We start from the raw sequence: 20,918 nt of genomic DNA, 5'->3' as shown, positions 1-20,918 counted from the left end.
GTGTGTGTGTGTTTTCTTTTTTGGATGATTCTGTTTAACTCACTATTACAAAAGTCTTGTCTTTCATTTTTTTTTTTTTTTTTGTTTGTTTGTTTGGGGGTCTTTTGCTCAGTTGGATTGTACATCCAATCTTGTTTCATCTATTTTATTTTATTTAAAAATTACTCAATGTTGAGTTTACCCTTCCAGTTTATCAGCAATGTTGTAAACTAATATTTATACTCATTCTTTCATTGCAAAGGAACTTTAGGCTTGGGCAAGGTGATGTATGCCTGTAATCACAGCAACTTGAGAGGCTGAGGGAGGGGGATGACAAATTAGAGGCCAGTCTCAGCAACTTAGTGAGATCCTGCTTCAAAATAAAAAATGAAAAGGGCTTCAGACGTAGCTCTGCAGCAAAGTGTCTCTGGGTTCAATTTCTAGTACACAGAGAGAGAGTGGGGAGAGGGGAGACTGACTGACTTTGGGTGGAAGTAAAGGTAAAGGCATATCTTAATCTTCAGTTAGAAGACTTCTGAGCACTTTAAATAAAGCAAATAGAATGGATGCATTAAGATTTTCATCAATTATCAATTTTAATGTGGGCAAGCCAATATTTTTAATAAAATTAAACTACCAGACTTGAAATTTTCTCCTTTTGTGAAGTGAATTATCAAAAAAAGAAGTGAAAAAAATGAAGTAAACTTACAATCCATATCAAGTATGGCACGAACAGATTTAACAAGCTCCTTAGATTCCAGTGCCAGGGTTGCTAGGATGTTGCGTCCATTCCTTCCCAGTGACGTGAGGGAAGTCTGAGAGGCTAACACAGCTCTTCTTTCACTGTGAGGACAAAGAAATGAACTAGAATGTGTTCCACAACAAACACACCTGTCTTTGCTAAATGTTGGTGTTCATTAACAAAAATAATCGTTTCCAGGGACTTATGATAACATGTATGGCTGTTTTTTGATAGACACACATGAAGTAATTAACATAAAATAATATTTCTGTTTTCATTTTTCTATTATCTAGTAAATAGGAACACTTAAAGCATTACATTGACTTCATACATGAGGAAGCAACTGAAGGATGGCCTACCTCCTAAATTATCTGTTGGACATACTTTGTGAATGTTTATATTTTGCTAACATGATGAAACCTTTTAGTTTGGTAAAAATTTAAATTAGGCATATTAAAATATATTCATTTAAAATTTACTAATGCTTACAGTAAACATAAATATATACATTCAATCTGGAAATTCTCTCTTAAACTCTTTCATTTGTTTCCTCTAATTCTAAAACAGCCTAGAACATTTATATAACTTATTTTAAAAAAGTAAATTTCATTTGAAATAAATGTATCCTGATATAATTAAAAATGCAAGATTTTCCTCCGAAAACCACTACAGCAAAACCTTTAGTTGGAAAGAAGAGACAATGTTAAACTGGTGATAAAATCACAATTACTTATAATACTTATCTTCTTAAGCATGATGGTATTAATTCACAAGGAGAAATTATAGAATCAGTTCTTAAATTCACAATCTTGACTCTGTGTTGAATGATCAAGGCCAATATTCATAGAAGATATGGTGTGTTAAAAAGAATAAACCAGGTTTTACTAGTGCTTAACTTTTTAAGACATGGCAGAAAGATATGGTAGCTTTTTAAAGTTGACTGACTTTTTTCCCATGAAACAATTTAAGGCAAGGGTAGGCTCTGGCTTTTAAATAGTGATTTTTAACCATGAGATTTAACAGCAAAATTTTTTAATTAGTCAAAGTCAAATGAGATCTTAGGGGGTTGTTGTGGGGGACATATTTAATCCATATAAGGGAAATGGAATTACTGAATTTTTGTTTGTTTGTTTTTATGGTGCTGGGGACAGAACCCAGGGTCTCCCACTTGTTAGGCAAGAGCTCTGCCACTGAGCTATACCTCAGCCTAGTTACTGAATATGTTAAGATCTTTAATGTAAATAAAAATCATGGAATTCACATAAATATCTTATAAGCAGCATGGATAACAATGAGAAAATGTCAGATTCTTTTATTATAAAAAATAAAACATTATATTGAAATGGCTTAAAAGTGAACAATTATAGATATTCTTCTAACTTAAAAAAAATCATAGGCACCTAAAATATCTTCATTTATTTCCTTGATTAAACTGCTGTTTTCACATTAAAGGGCAGAGCTTTCCCATTTCTGCAAGTGATACTGCCAGAAGTAGAAGACACATTTAGAACTAGTGACAGCTATTATAAGATGAAGAAAAATCTACTTTCAAAATGTTCAAGCAGGAATCTTTCTTTTGTATGTCTTTCATCATGTATCAAAATGACCATAAACTTATAGTTTGAAATAAATCTTATTTGTATGTTTCCTTCTCTTAGTAAGAAACTTGAAATGCGAAGCATTTTGTGAATATAAGAAAATCAAGGTGCAGCCTCCAAATACATTTCTTTTATTTGTACCTACTGATTAATGAAAATAAGAGAAATTATTTCCATGAATAAAATTTGCCAAATTTTTTTTTGACATAACAACTAATCTCCTGGGTTGAGAATGACCTTTAGCAAGGCATCTGTGGCTAATAACTTTTATTCACACACAGGAGGTGTCAAGAATTTCAAGTTAATCTCATCTTTACAGTATTCTTGGCAAAGATGAGAGGTAGGTGATTTCTACCCCAATTTTATAGTTCAAGGTTATAATGATTGGCTAAATACCTCCAGGAATTTCTTTTACTGAGCTAATACCAAAACCAATATGTCCTCATACTTATTCCATAACACTGAAGAATAGAATAAAATGAGAATTATGTAGCATCTTAAGACCATTTAAGAGATTTTTTGGTACTTCAGTCACAATTGTCAGGTGAAGAATTTAATCAGTTGATATACTCTGAAGAAAGCACTTAAATATTCTTACCTTAAATTTGATAAAGGAGAAGAATTATCAGAAAGTACTTCTTGAATAGCCTAGTGACAAATAAGATGGTGAAGGAGATATGTAAATTTGATAGTTTTTTAAAAAAATATCCTTTTTGGGCCCAATTAATATTTACAACCCCCCCCTCCATTGATTAAACAGATGTTTCTGTTGTAGGGGGATCATTTATATTAATATGCAATTCTACTCAGAAATATAATAACTATAAAAACATTTTTTAGAGGATAAATATTTATCAAATTCTGTTTACTTAGTATCAGGACTTTTAGGAAAGTATTCATTAAGATGCATATATTTGGGAGTCACGTTATTCAGCCTCAATTATTTTTCTAAAATAAATCTATATAATGTTAATTAGTCTTTTCATTATCTAGGTAATTCTAAATTTGACTATAAGTCAGTACTGATTGCTATTTTGAGACTAAAGAAAATTTCACTAGCCACTGAACACTGTTGCATTCATCAACGTCAGTTGCCTCTGGATTCCTCAGAAATGAACATAATGTAACATATAGGTGTCTATGAGGGACTGATTTCAAAACCAGCAGGTGCTCAAGTTCCTTATATAAAGTGGCACAGTATATTAGCATATAACCTAAGCATATTTTCCTGTGTGCTTTAAATCACCTTCAGATAATTTACAATACCTAATACCATGTAAATAATATGTAAATCACTGTTATACTGCATTGTGTATACAATAATGACAGGAAAAAAGTCTGTACATCTTCAGTACAGATGCAATCATGGTGGGTCTTACTACATAGGACACCATGAATGAGACGCCAGGAGAACAAGTGCTGGAGAGACTGAGGCTCAGTGAAAGTGGGAGGCTACAGCCATGTGCACCTACACATCACTTATTCATGTGGATTCAGTTTGGTGCTTGGTGTGTGGAAAAATAAAAATTTTGCTTTTTGGAACTGTCTGGAGTTTTTCTGTTCCTGAATATTTTCAATTTGTGGTTGGGTGAATCCATAGATATAAACCCATAGAGACAGAGGGCTGACTACAACAAAAAAACTTACCTCTACAAAATGAAGAAGCTTTGCAGTGGATGCCTCAAAAGTTTTTCGAGCCATTTCTGATTTTCGCAACTGGCAGTCAAGTACTGTAATTCTCTTTCTTAAATCCTGAACACTTTCCTGGTCAGAGATATCAAAAGGAGCATCTTACACAATTTTTAAAAATAATTTATATTACTGTTTTCTATTTTCATGAACTACTTCATTTATTTTCTCTCTTACTATGTACATGTCTTCTGATTTTTGGGGGGCATAAATAATTGTGTACTTAAAAGTTAATTTTCACAGGGATGCTGCAAGTTATATGAGATAAGAAGCTACATATGACTTTATTGATTCTTGTTGCAAAATACATTTAAATCTTTATTTAAATACATACAATTAAAATGTATATGTATTTAAATAAAATACATAACACCTAAAAATATATACAATTAAAAAAATTTTTTTCAGCAACTTGTCTTACCAGATGCTGACAGAAACCCCTGACAGTTTATCACAACATATTCACTATAATAAAAACCCATGTAAGGCTGAGCTGGCAGGGAATAAGAGAATCCAAGGAGACAAGCAATAGTAATATCCAGTGACCTCACTAGGGTAAGAGAGGATTGAAGCATAATTTGCTCTGAGGGTATATGCTGGTCTCTGGAAGCCTAGTGTAGGTTTCAACAGACACACGTGGTAACAGAATTTTAATGAGCAAATGAGGAAGAAACAATTTCACAAAAGTAAACGGGTGTTTTAATTTTGGCCCTGGTGAGTGAGTAAAAAATAGTCTCTCCTGAATAATTCCTAAACATAAGCCCCCACTCATACAGATTTGGGGTCAGAATTTACAGTATCTGAGTGGCCTGAATATCCAGAAGCTGAAAATTTAATTTACATTGGTTGGTCCCAGGCTAACAGGAGCAAAACCAAAACTTCTTTGGAGGGCTGGTTTCTAAACTCAGATCTTAAAGAATTTCCATATATAATGTGCCTAAAGGACATAACCTCACAATAATTTTTTTAAAAAAATCACTAAACGTGAGGAACTAAGCTCCTGAACTGAAAGTCAGCTAAAAGAAGCAATTTATATGTTCAGTCTATAAAGACAGCAGATATTACAGTAATCATACAAAATATAAAGCAATAATATGTAATATGTTTTAAACAAGAAGGAATTTAAAGTATAATAAAAGGATAAGAAAATTCAAAAAAGATCTATATACCATAAGAAGATCATATCAAAAATAAGAACAAATTCACAATTAAATCAGAGACTTGGTTTATGGATTTAATATTAAATTAGATACAGCTGAAAAGACAACAAGTAAAGAAACTTCTAATAATTGAATAGAAAGACAAAAATTGACATATGAATGCAGCAGGAGGAGTGATAAGGAAAAACAAATGTAGTATATACACAATCGGTATTACACAAGAGTAACTAGAAAGAATGAAAGAGAAATAACTTAGGATAATAACTTAGAGTGTTCCAGAAATGGTGTAAGTCATTACGCCTCAGATCAGGAAGCTCAATAAATCCCAAACAGCATGAAATCAAATACGTTAACACACGACTCACTGAGGTCAAAATGATGAACGTTGAAGCCAAAGAGACATTAAAATCAAATAGAAGGAAACATATTGCAAACAAATGACAGATTGACAGCTGACATCAGGACCATGAAAGAAAGTAAATATCACCTTAACATTTAAAATGTAGCAAAATATATTTCAAGAATAAGAATTGAATCAAGATGTTTCTTCAGACTAACTGGAGACATTTTCCAACAGATCCTCACTAAATGAATTTCTAAAAGATATTCTTGAGGAAGAAATGAAATGATAAAAGGAAGACCACCTGAGATGTAAAAAAGAACTCAGAACACAGAAAATGATAAACACAGAGTCTAGCAAAACAAATTCTGACTATACAAAACAAATTCTAATAGAGTTAAAAGCTAAGGAAAAACTAAAACACTAAAAAAGGTTAAAAATAAGTAAGGAGGGATGACTATTTTTTCTTTTTTTTTCTTTTTTTTTATTGTAAACAAATGGGATACATGTTGTTTGTCTGTTTGTACATGGCATAAAGGCATACCATTTGTGTAATCATAAATTTACATAGGGTAATGTTGTTTGATTCATTCTGTTATTTTTTCCCTCCCCCCCACCCCTCCCACCCCTCTTTTCCCTCTATACAGTCCTTCCTTCCTCCATTCTTGTCCCCATTCCTAACCCTAACTCTAACCCTAACACTAACCCCTCCCTCCCCCCATTATGTGTCCTCATCCACTTATTAGCGATATCATTCGACCTTTGGTTTTTTGAGATTGGCTTATCTCACTTAGCATGATATTCTCCAATTTCATCCATTTGCCTGCAAATGCCATAATTTCATCATTCTTTATGGCTGAGTAATATTCCATTGTATATATATACCACAGTTTCTTTATCCATTCATCAATTGAAGGACATCTAGGTTGATTCCACAGTCTGGCTATTGTGAATTGAGCAGCTATGAACATTGATGTGGCTGTATCTCTGTAGTATGCTGATTTTAAGTCCTTTGGGTATAGGCCAAGGAGTGGGATAGCTGGGTCAAATGGTTCCATTCCAAGTTTTCTAAGGAATCTCCACACTGCTTTCCAGAGTGGCTGCACTAATTTGCAGCCCCACCAGCAATGTATGAGTGTACCTTTCTCCCCACATCCTCGCCAACACCTGTTGTTGCTCGTATTCTTGATAATCGCCATTCTAATTGGGGTGAGATGGAATCTTAGGGTGGTTTTGATTTGCATTTCTCTTATTACTAGAGATGTTGAACATTTTTCCATATGTTTGTTGATTGTTTGTAGATCTTCTTCTGTGAAATGTCTATTCATTTCCTTAGCCCATTTGTTGATTGGATTATTTGCATTCTTGGTGTAGAGTTTTTTGAGTTCTTTATAGATTCTGGAGATTAGTGCTCTATCTGAAGTATGATTGGCAAAGATTTTCTCCCACTCTGTAGGCTCTTTCTTCGCATTGATGATAGTTTCCTTTGCTGAGAGAAAGCTTTTTAGTTTGAATCTATCCCAGTTATTGATTCTTGCTTTTATTTCTTGTGCTATGGGAGTCCTGTTGAGGAAGTCTGGTCCTAAGCCGACATGTTGAAGATCTGGACCTACTTTTTCTTCTATAATTTGCAGGGTCTCTGGTCTGATTCCGAGGTCCTTAATCCATTTTGAGTTTAGTTTCGTGCATGGTGAGAGATATGGGTTTAGTTTCATTCTATTGCATATGGATTTCCAATTAGGAGGGATGATTAATGTTCTAAAGTACTTATAATATTTAGAGGAAGGGGAAACCCACAGATAAATTTTATAACTTAGGTTAAAATAGAATGTTAAAATTTCTAGGATAGTCGTTAAAAATTTGAAACAGAGTATATACCTTCTAAACCAGACAAATAAAATATATGTAAATTGGCAGGGGGCACAGGAGAAAACTGAATCAATATTTAAATAAAATAAATTATTTTAAATAAAGTATTTAAATTAATATTTAAATAAAAATTAATAATAAATAAATTATTTAAATAAAATAAATCTAGAAAATACCGGGCAAATCAAGTGCACAAAATAAGAGGGCAGAAATGAAGTCAAGTGCTTCAGTAAATAAAAACGAAATAGAATGATCTTTCTACCTAAAGGTCAAAAATTAATAAATGGATAAAAAAAAGTCCAGTCACATGTTATTTACCACAGATACAATTAAAACATAAAGATACTGAAAAGTTGAAAGTAAATGACTAAAAAAATACATAGATAAACACCAACCAAAAGAAAGGTATGCAACTATATTAATATAAATAAAAATACTGAGGGGAAAAGAAGATTGCTAGATGGAATAGTCATTACATTTTCATAGAAGAGAAACTAACTCTAAGCTTGACTGCATCTAATAACATTTCTTCAAAATACAATAAAGAACATTAAAAAAAAGGCCCCACAAGGGAGATTTTTAACATATTTCTTTGAGAAACTGATGGTTCAAACAGATAAAGAAATTAATATAAATAGGAAAGAATCAAGTCACCCCACCAAATGACCCTGATCTAATGGACAATAAGGAACAACAGTATCCAATAACTACAGAATTCTTTCCAAATTCACTTTGAACCTTTGTAAACACCAACTACATAGTAAGCCATGAACAAATTTTGTAAGACATTCATTAATAAGTTTTGAAGAGTTGTTGTTCTGTACATGAGATTGTCTGACCACAATGCAATTAACCTTTCTGTGCCTCTGTGAAGATACCCCTGACTGTGTAAATTCTTCCCAAATTTATCTACATATGTAATGTAATTTCAGTAAAAATTCCAATAGTTTTTTTTTTCCTTTTGGAGGAACTGATAAGCTGAGTGTGAAATAGATAAGAAAAAATAAAAGTGTTATATAGCCAAAACACTTTTGAAGAAAAAGATCTACAGAATGATAAGATTTCAAGATTTACTGTGAAAGATATGGTAAGCAACATAGTATGTTTGTTGCAGAGGAATAAACACAGAACAATGAAAGAGATGAATATGAAACCTTGGTGAACCAAGGTCACATATGAAACGTTGACTCATGACAGAGATGATTTGTAGATCAATTAAGAAAGAAGGGGTGTTTCAAGTAAATGGTGATGAGATAGACGGTTAGTCATTCAGAAGAAAGAAAGAAAAGGACAGGTGTAATTCTAGCTACTTGGGAGGCTGAAGTGGAGGATTTTGAGTTTGATCCCAGCTTGGGCAACATAAGGAGACACCAAATCAATAAACACACATGATGGAAATGTATTCCCATCTCATACAGTACCACTAAACCAATTACAGAAGATCAAAACTTTTAGAAGCAAATATAAAAGAATATCTTTATGTCCTTGGAGATGGAAGAACTTCTTTAAAAATTCTTGTCCATTTCACCAGAGTTAAAAAGGCAATCCACAAATTTTGGAGAGTAATTTTATAACACATAACTTAATAAAGGATTAGTAACCAGAAGAATCACTACACATTCATATGAAAAGACAAATAATTCAATGGAAAATGGACAAAAGATAGGACCCTTTTCATGCAGAAACATGAATGCATAATAAATATATTATATGTTCAAATGGCTATCAGAGTTGGGCAGCAAAGCCCTGAGTGATAACACTTGGGGGTATAAGTAACACCATCATGGCTGATTTCAAACCAGCAACCTGATGTCACTGAACATGAAGTTGAGAAGAAATGCATTAGAACTGACTGCAGTTCTTATGAGCTAGTGTCCACTGGTCGTAGCACATCACTGTTGGTCATTAGCAGGCAGGGAAATCCAAATTAAACTATAGTGTTATAAAACTTATACCTACCAAATGGATAAACATTTTTTAATGAGGGTTAGCAAGAATATGGTGTAAATGGTAATTCTCATATATTACTGGTTGGGAGTAGAAAATGGTTCAAACACTTTCACACACAATTTGGCATTTCCTAGTAGAGTCCAATATGCAATTATTATCCAACCTAGCAATTCTACTCCTAGCAGGTAAGTGTCATACACATGGAGCAGGATCTATGTACAAAAATGTTTTTAACAACATAATTAAAGAATACAGAATAATAGAAGAATATAGAATAACTGGACTGCTCAATGAATGTGGAATGGCTAACTACACTGTAGTACATCCATGCAGTGGAGTACAAGGAAAGACTGAAAACACATGAACTAGGAACAGATTTTGGGCAGATGAATTGGAAGAACAAAATGTTGAGTGAAAAAAGTCAGAATGATACATATGCATTTTCTATTTCTATAAAGTTGATAAGTAAGCAAAACTAAACAACATATTGTTAAGAGATACATATACACAAGAAGTAAAATTATTAAGAAAATGGTAAACTTTAAGTACAGGAAAATGATTATATTGGAAGGCAAGGGAAGGTGATACAATTGGAGAGGGACATTGTGAATATTCAAAGGAATTAGTAATGTTTGAATTCTTAATTTGGAGGTGAAGAAAAATGAGGCAAGAGGATTACAAGTTCAAGGCCAGACTTGAGCTTGTCAACTTAGCAAGTCCTGTCTCAGAATAAAAAATAAAAAGGGCCGGGGTTGTAGCTCAGTGACAGAATGATTCTTAGTTCAAGCTCCAGTACTACAACCCACACCCCCAACACCCAAACACAAATAAGTAAATTAATAAATAATATAAGGAAAAACTATAATGAAAAATAAAAGCATTGCTATAAAAATAATCTGTCTTTAAAAATAAACATTTAAATCCTAATTCTGTAACATCCTGGTCAATGTCTCTTACGTAAAATTTTTTCCCCTCATTTTCTACTTTTTCTTTTTAAGAAAATTGTTTCCCTCATTTTCTATTTTTTCTTTTTAAATTTTTATTGTTTAATTGTCAATGGACCTTTATTTTATTTATTTACATGCAGTGCTGAGAATTGAACCCAGTGTCTCAAATATGCTAGGTGAGTGCTCTACCACTAAGCCATAACCCCAGCCTCATTTCTCACTTGTAATGAGATTAGAAAATGTGGACTGTTGTCATGTCCAAGTTTCACATCTTTTCTTTAAAAAAAAAAAAAAAAAAAAATTGTTTTCACACTTTCCTACTTAGTTTAGGCTCTTATTATATGATATCAAGAGACCCCCATTATGCTAAAGAGAGAAAAAAAACTGAATTAATTATATTAAAGGTAACTTTAGAATCAAAGTAAAAATAACTTAAACCTTAAAAAATATAGAATAATTTTATGTAAACTTCTTGAATATTAAAGTGTTTGAAAATAAAGGGCTAGGGATGTAGCTCAGTGGTTCAGTGCTTGCCTAGGAAAGAAAAAAAATCAAACACCTAATTTTCCCCTCTAAAAGTAATTAAAATATTAATTAAAAAAATTTTTTTTAAAATTTTTGTGGTGCCGGGGATTGAACCCAGAGCTTTGGGCTTGACAGGCAAGCACTCTATGAACTGGGCTATATTCCCAGCCCTTCATTAAAATAATTATAAAAAATACTTTTAATATTTTCATAATCAGGTTAAGGTTACACGAAATAATCACATATCTGTTTTGGGGAAGTAAATTCTGGGCCAAACAAATGACAAGTGTGTTTAACACAAGTGTTGCTGCTTTCTCAGGTGATATGTTTCCCCTCTGGCTTTGCTACTGTCAAAGGAAAAAGGGAACTTCAGGTTCTTGTGGAATTGGCTTATGTGGACCACTGTGAGAGATATGTTAGTGACTTACGAGCTAGCCAAAGAAAATTTCAGATTTTCTTCTAAATTTTGCTTTTCTAAAGCTCCTTTCATTTTCAATTGTCATATTTAAAAATTTTAAAACTTTTAATTATTCAAATGCACATTATGTTCTCTTGAAAGGTGATTGGGCCAGAGGTATCAATACCCATTATGTTTATAACTGAACAACCCTATGAAGTTATAAAATATCTATTTTAATTTATTCAATTTTCTTTTTCAGTGAACTAAAAACTATTTGTTTACTACAGTTTTTTCAGGCTATTCAATAAATGTATAAGTACAATGTAAAAACATTCTCATAATTAAAAATTAACATAAAGAAAAGTTTACATTGCCTTCTGAAAAGCATTTAGTATTTTGCTATTGAAATTGGGAGGTCTTTTATTGAAACCTGATGTAGTACACCTTATATCTTTAAAAAAAACCCGCAAAATTCAAACTTGCTTTTTTCCCATTAATTATCTTGGGTCTTGGGCAAAAATTGTTCAACTTTCACACTTCCTGCATGCTCTAGTCAAGGGGGAAACCCATCCCTGGAATCCCCTCCTTCTAGCCCCACAAAACAAATTAGCAAGTTCAGAAAGAGGAGGAGAAAACTGATGTAGTCAATTAAATGTTAAATAGTTTCAGGATTTAATGCTTGAACTGAATGTTGACCAATGACCCAAATAAATTTGGGGCATATGCTTTTCCATCCCAAAGCTATCGGGATAAAGGCAGCTCACAACCTTCACATTACCTCCGCACGGCACATCATCCTATCATTGAATAATAGAAGACAAACACTGACCTAGTTTAGAAGTGCAGATGAAAAGAAAATGAAAACAGGATACGCGACAATGGCAGGGAAACCATGGTAACTAGAAGTCTGTTTTGCTTACTTTATTTTGGTCAGAATAATCAGCAAGCTGAGCCTTCAGCTCTGTAATCTCGGCCTCTAGCAGACGGATCACTTCTTCGTAGTCCATTTCCATTCCGTGGGCCTGCCTCTGCGCAGCCTCAGCAAGATGAACCCGGCTTCTCAGAGCCCTGGTTTCTTCAACTACAGCTTTGGCTTCCTGAAGAGTACAAAGTTGATGTCATTAAAAAAAAAAAAAAAAAGAAAAAAAAGAAAAGAAAACCAAGTAAAACACAGTTCAGAGGTCTTCACAAAATATTTTCCTTACTCTGAAAGTCATACTTCCGAAACTTAATAACACACATGTTCTTCACTTCTCCACTTGAAAAATGAATATTCATGTTATTTTATTATGTGAACTAGTTGCCTGGTCTTACTTTTTCCTTTGTTGAAATTTTTCAGTATGGAATTTCTTACTTTACACACCTAGCGTAACATTTGCAAAATAAGGGAAGCTGAAGAGAAATGAAGATGGAAAAAAGAAGAAAAGGAACTGGTTCAGATGATGCGTGGGGTTGTGGCTCAGTGGTAGAGCACTTGTCTAGCATGTGTGAGGCACTGGGTTCAATCCTCAACACCACATAAAAATAAGTAAATAAAACGAAGGTATTGTGCCCATGTACAACTAAAAAACTAAAAAATATATTAACAAATAAAACTCAAGTAGGTGGGAGGGCACATGTCCTTAGAAGGCTCTTGCAGCTTCTTCAGATGCTGCTGGGAGATTTACAGCCTTATAGTGTGGAGCTTTTTCATGGACCAAGATCCAGGGCCCAAAGCTTTTCCCTATACACCACTCTGTTATGTCTTTTTGGTTTAGGTCAAAAGGTGGAATTTAGTAGCAAAATATATAGCTATATCTGTAGGAGGCAATGTTCATAAGACAATTGTTAAATACTGTTATATCTCGGGTCCTTCAACTGTCTTTTTCCATTTAATTTTTAGAACAACATTGAGAGGAAGGCATTATTCAAAACTATTTCATATATAAGCAGAGACCTAGAGAAGTTATATATTCCAAACCAGGATGCACAATAGTGCCAGAATTTGCATCTTGGTCTGCTTGACTTCAACATCAACACTCTCCTTTCACTATTTCACTCTGCCTTTAAATGACAAAATAAAACCAAATGAAAATCCCCCATACACTGGTCACATTTTCCACCTTAGGATGAGGTCAGGGTGACCAGAAACACTCTCTCAAAATGTGCCTTGAGTCAAAGATCGTTCTCTAGGACACCGATATAATTTAACATGGCAGTTATCATACTGTAAACCATTTCTTTTTTCTTGATGCAGAAATTTCTCTTCTCTGCAGTGGAACTTTCTGCTCCAATTGTCATGGCTAGTATTAAACTATGGCTATTTTAATTTTCTTGGAGCTGCTATAAGGCACTTGCTTTTGTTTGAGCTTAAATATATCTGAAGTGCTGAAAGGGTTAGGAATGTGGATATATTCTTAAGGGTTAGTTTTTACTCGTACATTCGATAAGTACTTATTAAGTGTCTGGTTTTGGGGTAGGCAGTGACCAGTATAGACAGAACCCTCCCTCTTGCCCCTCAGAATTTGCATCCTAGTTTAGAGAGACAGATAGCATGTTAGGGATTATCAGAAGATCTTTTCGAGACACTTGATCAGAAACTCACAGAAGGGATGGAGTCAGGATTTCCCAAGGAGGAGCTTTCTGGGCAAAGGGAACAGTTTGTGCAAAGGTCCTGAGATGGGATTGCGCTTTGTATCTTTGGAGAAAAGCCAGGAAGACAGTGGATAAGAGGTGGTGAATAGGAGGGTAAAGGAAGAGGGGAGTAATGCACCACTTAGGGCAGAGTGGTAGCAGGAGCAGGTGTGGGGATGGGGTTGGAGTGGAAAGGCAGATCTTAAGGGGATTTATAGGCCATTATAAAGGCTTTGGTTTTACTCAGGGTGCGACGGGGAAGTGATTGGAGGGTTTTGGGCGAGAACTGATTTGACATGACTTATCTTAAGAGGATTACTTTCACTGCTATATTGAGAGTAGACTGTGGGGGTGGGCAAGAGTGAAAGTAAAGAAGAGGAAGGGGACAGGCAAAGCTGTGACTTGAACAAGGGTGACAGTAGCAGAGATGGTGTGAAGTGGTTAGATTCCACATATCCTTTGGAAGTAGGGTTAACAGGTTAGGTCATCAATAACACTTATTTGGTAGTTACTACATCTAGACAATTGTGTTATGTGATAAAAGTACAAAGGCATAATCGACAGTGTTTTTTTGGCTAGCTTAAAGGTAGGACGTGGATACATGGAGGAAGAGAAGAGGGTATGTTAGGCAAAACAAAACAAAACAAAAACCCCCGCCACAACAAAAACCACATATGAACAAAAGAAGAGTCAAGAGGGGGTGTGGCAAACTGGAGTAATGGTGCCGGATGGGTTTTGATTGGAGTAGCGGCTACAGGGAAATGATGATTTAAAAAATAAAAAGGTGGGGGAGAGGGAAGGAAAGGGCCAGGGGTTGGTAGAAATGGCACGCAGGCAAAGGATTTTGAATCTCTTAATAAGAGAACGGGCATCAGAACGCTAACACTGGAAGCAGTTGCGGGAGGGAGAGACGTGGCCAACCAACCATGCCCTGATTCAGAGCTTTATTTTCTCATACCTAAAAGTAATTATCCCATAATAGAAAGTACTCTTAGAAAGGAATATCTGGAAAGAAAGGGGCATCCACTTAGCCCATCCACGTGTCAGTTCAGTAAGTCACCAGGGACACAGCTGGGTAAACTTCACACTAGACTGTTGGGGCGCACATAGTGTGCCAAGCCTCCCCTAAATGTCTTAACTGTCAGCTCAGCTAATCTGCACTCTGTGATGTGAGGTGTGTCTGTTATTATCCTCATTTTATACACAGTACACGGAAGCACAGAACAGTTAAGCAACTTACTCAGAATCACACACGCAGTAAGTGACAGAGCTGGGATTTGAACTCATATAGTCTGGTTACAAAGCTCACATTCTTGGTCACTATGCCTTACTACCTTGCCAACTATAAAAAATGTAAAAGAAAACAAAAAGATCACTCCTAGGTGACAAGATCAACAGCACCAGCCCTGAATTAGCTTAAGATGTGGCCATTATAATAGACTCAACACACCCAAGACTGCTACAGTGCTCCCCATTTTCCATTCAATCAAGCTTAAAAAAAAAAAAAAAAAAAAAAAGCCCCTGAAGTGAAAGAGGAAGAACATTCACCACAGCTTCAGTGAAGAATAACTAATTCGATGATTTGTCTCCTTCACACTCACTTCACGAAGCTTTTATTCCTCTATAAAAACAGCACTTTTATTTTTGTTCAAAGAATGCTAGTTAATTAAATGAAGAATCTGGATGGAATTTATATAGCCATTATAGCGCACTGATGGTAATACAGTGTGAAACGCAGTCGGGTGGTAAAAGATGCAGAGGTTTTGATGCTGAATAAATTCATGCTATTTCTTTTGTAAATGTATAACTGTCAGGCTGGTGAATGTGACCCCTTAGCAAAGTTCTAGCCCAATTCCCACTGAATGGCTGTTTAAAAGATTAGTGCATTGAAATGATGACTCTTAGAGGAAGCAGTAAAGAAAAGATAACAGCAGTGTGCTGTATTTAGCAATACAGGATCACATCAATCCATTTTCTCTTTTCCTTGCAGGCTGTCTTCTAATAAATAACTGCAAAGCCTCCTATGTCAGTAACATTTGAGTCAGAATTTTCCCAGCAGCTCACCATGAGCCTGAAATCCCAATGGGGCAAATGCTGTATTTCACTTACTGATTTACTTTGTATCAAGTAGAGTTTAATTTAGATTTAGAAAGTTAGATAATTAAAGAGAATCCAAGGGGTAAGAGTAAATCAGAGAAATCAACACAAGCATAAATTTATAATACTAACTAGTGTGTGTTATAGAAAAGAATCCTGAATTATGAAGTGAAATCTTTGGCTTCCATGTTTTTCTTTGGCAACACAAGAAATGCCTTCAACTCACACTGTTCCTTTGTAAATTGAGGGTTTGTCACATCACAATTTCACAATGAATCTTAAGGAAAGATTAGACAAAATTCTTCTTTGCAAAAATAATTCAAGCTAATGAAAATTTTTGTAGGCTATAAATACTTTGGTCTTAGCTGTATGACTGTGTTAGGACAAAGGACACTGTGGGCTCAGAAAAAGGACAATACACTATGGGTTTTCTGCACATGGCACTTTTTCCCCACAAAGCAATAGGATCTAGAATTAAAATAAATAAATGAATTAATTAGTAATTAAAAAAAAAACACAATAAACATGGGACTGGCAGGGCTCAGTGGTAGAGAGCTTGCCTAGAATAAAGAACCATGGGTTTTAGAAGGACTTATCTAGGTCAGAAGCTTAGATCTGTGACTTTTTTTCTTTTTCATTTCCTGGCTGTATAATTCTCTAAGACTCAGTTTGTTCACTTGTGTAATGGGAAATAACACCTATCTTACATGATCAAAACAACTCTTGCAAGAGGGTAAAAGAGACTATTGCAGTCCTTTGTACAGGTTTTTTTTTTTTTTTTTTCTTTTTTGTCCTTTTCTTCTTTACTACTTTGGAAAAGTACACAAAATCACCTTAGTGATCAGAAAGTTGCACTAGATAATTTAAAGGGTTTTCCTGAGGTACTCAATTAGTAATAACAACTCTTGAACTTTAGAGAAGTTATTTGGAAACATAATTTGCACGTCTTTTTTAATGTTAGCAAAAGTTATGTAAAACCCTATCCTCTCTAGTTAGGAGCCCTAACGGCTCCCCAAAGTAGAAGGAAAAGGCATTAACTGCACATGCACATTTGTAATTAGGGTAACACATCTACATCGCTAACCTTAGAAGTTCTGTAATTTTTAAGCTAATCAGTAAATCTTTCAAAATGTCAATGGCTGACAGGAGAGAAAGGAGACTGCAAAGATATGCTTTAATGTAATGTAACTTATGTTACCAAGCCCTAAAGAATACTTCTCTTATCAGTTTCCGACATCCACTCACTGGAAAACCTTACTCGGTCTTGGACCTCTTACAGCTTGTAAAAAAGATTAAAGGTTACTGCAGGAAGAATGTTGTTGAATGAAAAGTGTTTAAAAGCAAATTATATCTAGTTTCCTTAATTTGTGTATCTGATTTATTAAAATATGTATAACACTCAATGATCTCAAAACATTTTGCGGATATATTCATGAATGAACTTACAACTCGCCCTTTAAGCATGGATGTATTTGGGGAAGTATTTGATTCACAGCATTTTTTATACACCTCTGGTATGTGCTCTCTCTTTTCTCTTTCCTCACTCGCTCTCTATGGGTACATCCAGCATACTTCTCCACCTCCTCACCTGAGCAGTCATTAAGCACTGACAAGTCTTCATTGACTATATAATTGGCAGTGACTCCTTAATTTCCATTCTTGCCACGACATTACTGACTCAACCTTTACCACCTCTTGCTTGGGTACTGTGAAAACCATGTAGGTGATCACCCTGCCCGATGTATTCTTCAGGGTAATGTACTTTGCAAAGTTCTGGAGGATCAATTTTCCTAAAATATTCCTCAAGTCCCACCTTAGGTAACAAACCTAAGTAGATGGCACACAATGAAAGTATATCCTCACTCTTCAAACTTCAAATTTCTCCCTAAACTGTTCCAAATCAACCCGTATAGCTGTTGTATACTCCATCTCTTACCTGATTACAACATCCAAGTGCATGGACTTACCACTTTTCACACACTGAACTTTCCCTCCTCCAAAAGCTTTTGGTCAAAGTATTCCACTAGGTGTAAACTCTGTTCCCTTCATCCAGTTCTCACCTGTTCTTCAAACTCTACCTCAGATTTTACCTCCTCTATTCTGTCCAGAATCTTACTGTAAGTGATCTTTCTCTCTTTCTTATCTTTTATAATATGTTGTTTACATTTACTTACATATGACTTAGTCTCTTCAACTGTTATCTTGAACTGTCCTTAAAATATTTTATTGCCTAACTTCTAAAAATTAAAGGATATTGACTGCCCAAATTAGAACACAAGCTGTCTGAGAATAAAAATCCATCCAACATACTCCTAGGCATCAGATCAGAGACCTTGAGCCTACTAGAAGAAAAAGTAGGCCCAACTCTCCATCATGTTGGCTTAGGACCTGACCTCCTCAATAAGACTCCTAATGAGCAAGAAGTAAAATCAAGAATCAATAAATAGAACAGTATCAAACTCAAAAGCTTCTTCACAGAAAAGAAAATAATCAAGAATGTGAAGAGAGAGCCTACAGAAAGGGAGAAAATCTTTGCCACCTGCACCTCAGAGCATTAATCTCCAGGATATATAAAGGACTCAAAAACTTAACACCAAAAACTAAACAAAATGAAAAAAAAAAAAAAAAACAACCCAAACAAAAAAACTCAAATAACCCACTGAATAAATGGGCAAAGGAACTGAACAGGCACTTCACAGAAGAAATACTAATAATTAACAAATATATGAAAAAATATACATCTCTAAGCAATTAGAGTAATGCAAATCAAAACTACACTGAGATTCCATCTCACTCCAATTAGAATGGCAATTATCAAGAACACAAGTAACAACAAATGTTGGTGAGGATGTGGGGGGCAAAGGTACACTCATAATTGCTGGTGGGACTGCAAATTGGTACAACCACTCTGGAAAGCAGTATGGAGATTCCTCAAAAACTTGGAATGGAACCACCACTGGACCCAGTATCCCATTCCTCAGTATATACCCAAAGAACTTAAAATCAGCATACTGCAGTGAGGCAGTCACATCAACATTTATAGCAGCTCAATTCACAATAGCTAAGGTATGGAACCAACCTAGGTGCCCTTCATAAGATGAATGGATAAGCAAAATATGATATATATCCACAATGGAATATTACTCAGTTATAAAGAAGAATGAAATTATGGCATTTGCTGGTAAATGGAGGGAACTGGAGACTATCATGCTAAGTGAAATAAGCCAATCTCAAAAATCCGAAGACTGAAATGTTCTCTGATATGCAGATGCTAACACATAATAATCCCAGGGGTGGGAGGGAAGGGAGGGAGGAAGAGAAGTTCATCGGATTAGACAAAGGTGAATGAAGGGAAGGGAGGGGAGATGGGAACAGAAAAGACAGTAGAATGAATCAAACATAACCTTCCTTTGTTCATATATAAATATAGGAATGCTGTAACTCCACATCATGTACAACCAGAAGAATGGGATCCTAATTAGAATAAGTTATACTCTGTGTATATATAATATGTACTGTCATGTACATCTGAACAGAACAACAAGAAAAACCCAAAGTACTATGAACAGGTGCTCCACTTAACCTAAAAATGAGATATAACCGAGTTGACAAACCATGAAAATGGCTATTTTGCTTTTCATATATAATAATTACCTTACAGAACTTGATTAGGCAAGAAGCTTTCATAGGAAATTCCTTCATAAAAGGCTTCAGTTTTATGAGAATATTAGAACTACATTTCATTTAAATAATTACGATAGAAATGCTATTACCATGCTATGAGATACAACATATAATGAGAAGCAGATCATTTTATTATACTTTGTTTAGATATAAATTTTAAAAATCATTTTATTTATCAAGCAAATGAAATTACATGGAAACATATTTATCAAGCAAATGAAATTACATAAAAACAAAGTGAAGGAAATACCAAAGTTGAAAAAGAACAGTCATATTTAATTTACAACTGTTTCTAGTTTTTCATTAAATATATATGATTTAAAAAGTATGCACATTAGTTTATATTTCCTTAAAACTTACAATTTTCCTCATCAGTTAAAAGGACTACATGATCCTGAAGGTCTTTTTGACCCCCACCCAATCCTTGATCCCACAATTTATGTAGCAACACTTCTTGGTAATAATGACAGACAATCTGTGAGTTCAAGAAGCAAAGATTTCTTTAGTTTGTGAAAAAAAAAAAATTCAGCTTGGAAATGAAGACTTGGTTAAGCTTGCTTTCTGGAGGAAAAGCAGGTCAATCAAATTATAATTAGCTCTAATTAACCCTCCCAAGAGCTGTCAACTTTTCAACCTGCAGCTGCCTCACTTTCCAAAAGGTGCAAAATTGATTTCTGCCTCTGAACATCAAAGAAAATCAAAGAAACCATTTTTAATCTCCTTTATAAACAGAACTCCCCAATCAAGGACAGACATGTAAATACATCTATCTGATAAATTCCATCATGTGGAACCTGTTCTGAATTACAGAAATGAGCTGTACCATGGTTCAATGAAGAGGTTTTACACTCTGATTTAAAAGAAAGTTTCCAACAGTGTAAGTGTTCTTCTTTTGGTATCAGAAATAAAATCTTTACTTTGGATATTAAATATTTAGAATTCATATGAAGTTTGAGATTTAAGGGAGAGCTGTCTTCAAAACAGAAATGTATTACTTCCAAATGAAATTTTAAGAACTTAATTTAAATGGAATCAAGATTTTACCAAATTTTGTTTTGGACGAACTTGACTAAGAATTTTAAATTGAAAAGTAGGTATGAAAAGAGCTAAGTAACAAGACTCTTAAGCTGATTTGGAAGAATAAATAACTGAGAATTGGTAAGGAAAACCAATAAGAACAACGAAAAGAAGAAACAAGGTGGGACATGTCCTGTCCCAAGAATTTACGGTATATATAAAGCTGCAATAGTTGGTACTGACCAAAGAGATTTAAAGTCATTCACCCAATAAATATTTATTTGAGGATGAAACACAAAGATCAACTA

The 20,918-nt window shown here is 34.5% G+C and overlaps 1 protein-coding gene across 4 annotated transcripts in view; it reads right to left on the bottom strand.

Moving 5' to 3' along the window:
- Nucleotides 1–20,918, bottom strand: part of STXBP4 (syntaxin binding protein 4) — a 165,150-nt gene that overhangs the window by 71,421 nt on the left and 72,811 nt on the right. For all 4 annotated transcript variants that reach the window (XM_079131411.1, XM_079131409.1, XM_079131412.1 and 1 more), the window contains 4 exons: nucleotides 12,120–12,296; nucleotides 3,967–4,083; nucleotides 2,918–2,967; nucleotides 689–822 (listed from right to left, as the gene is read on the bottom strand). In XM_079131411.1, coding sequence (XP_078987537.1) covers nucleotides 689–822; nucleotides 2,918–2,967; nucleotides 3,967–4,083; nucleotides 12,120–12,296 — 478 coding nt within the window. The remainder of the gene's footprint in view (nucleotides 1–688; nucleotides 823–2,917; nucleotides 2,968–3,966; nucleotides 4,084–12,119; nucleotides 12,297–20,918) is intronic.

The sequence above is a fragment of the Sciurus vulgaris genome, assembly GCF_902686455.1.
Source record: "Sciurus vulgaris genome assembly, chromosome: 3".
Lineage (NCBI taxonomy): Eukaryota > Metazoa > Chordata > Mammalia > Rodentia > Sciuridae > Sciurus > Sciurus vulgaris.
The sequence above is the reverse complement of the archived record's forward strand: the minus strand, read 5'-3'. Positions and strand labels throughout refer to the sequence as shown.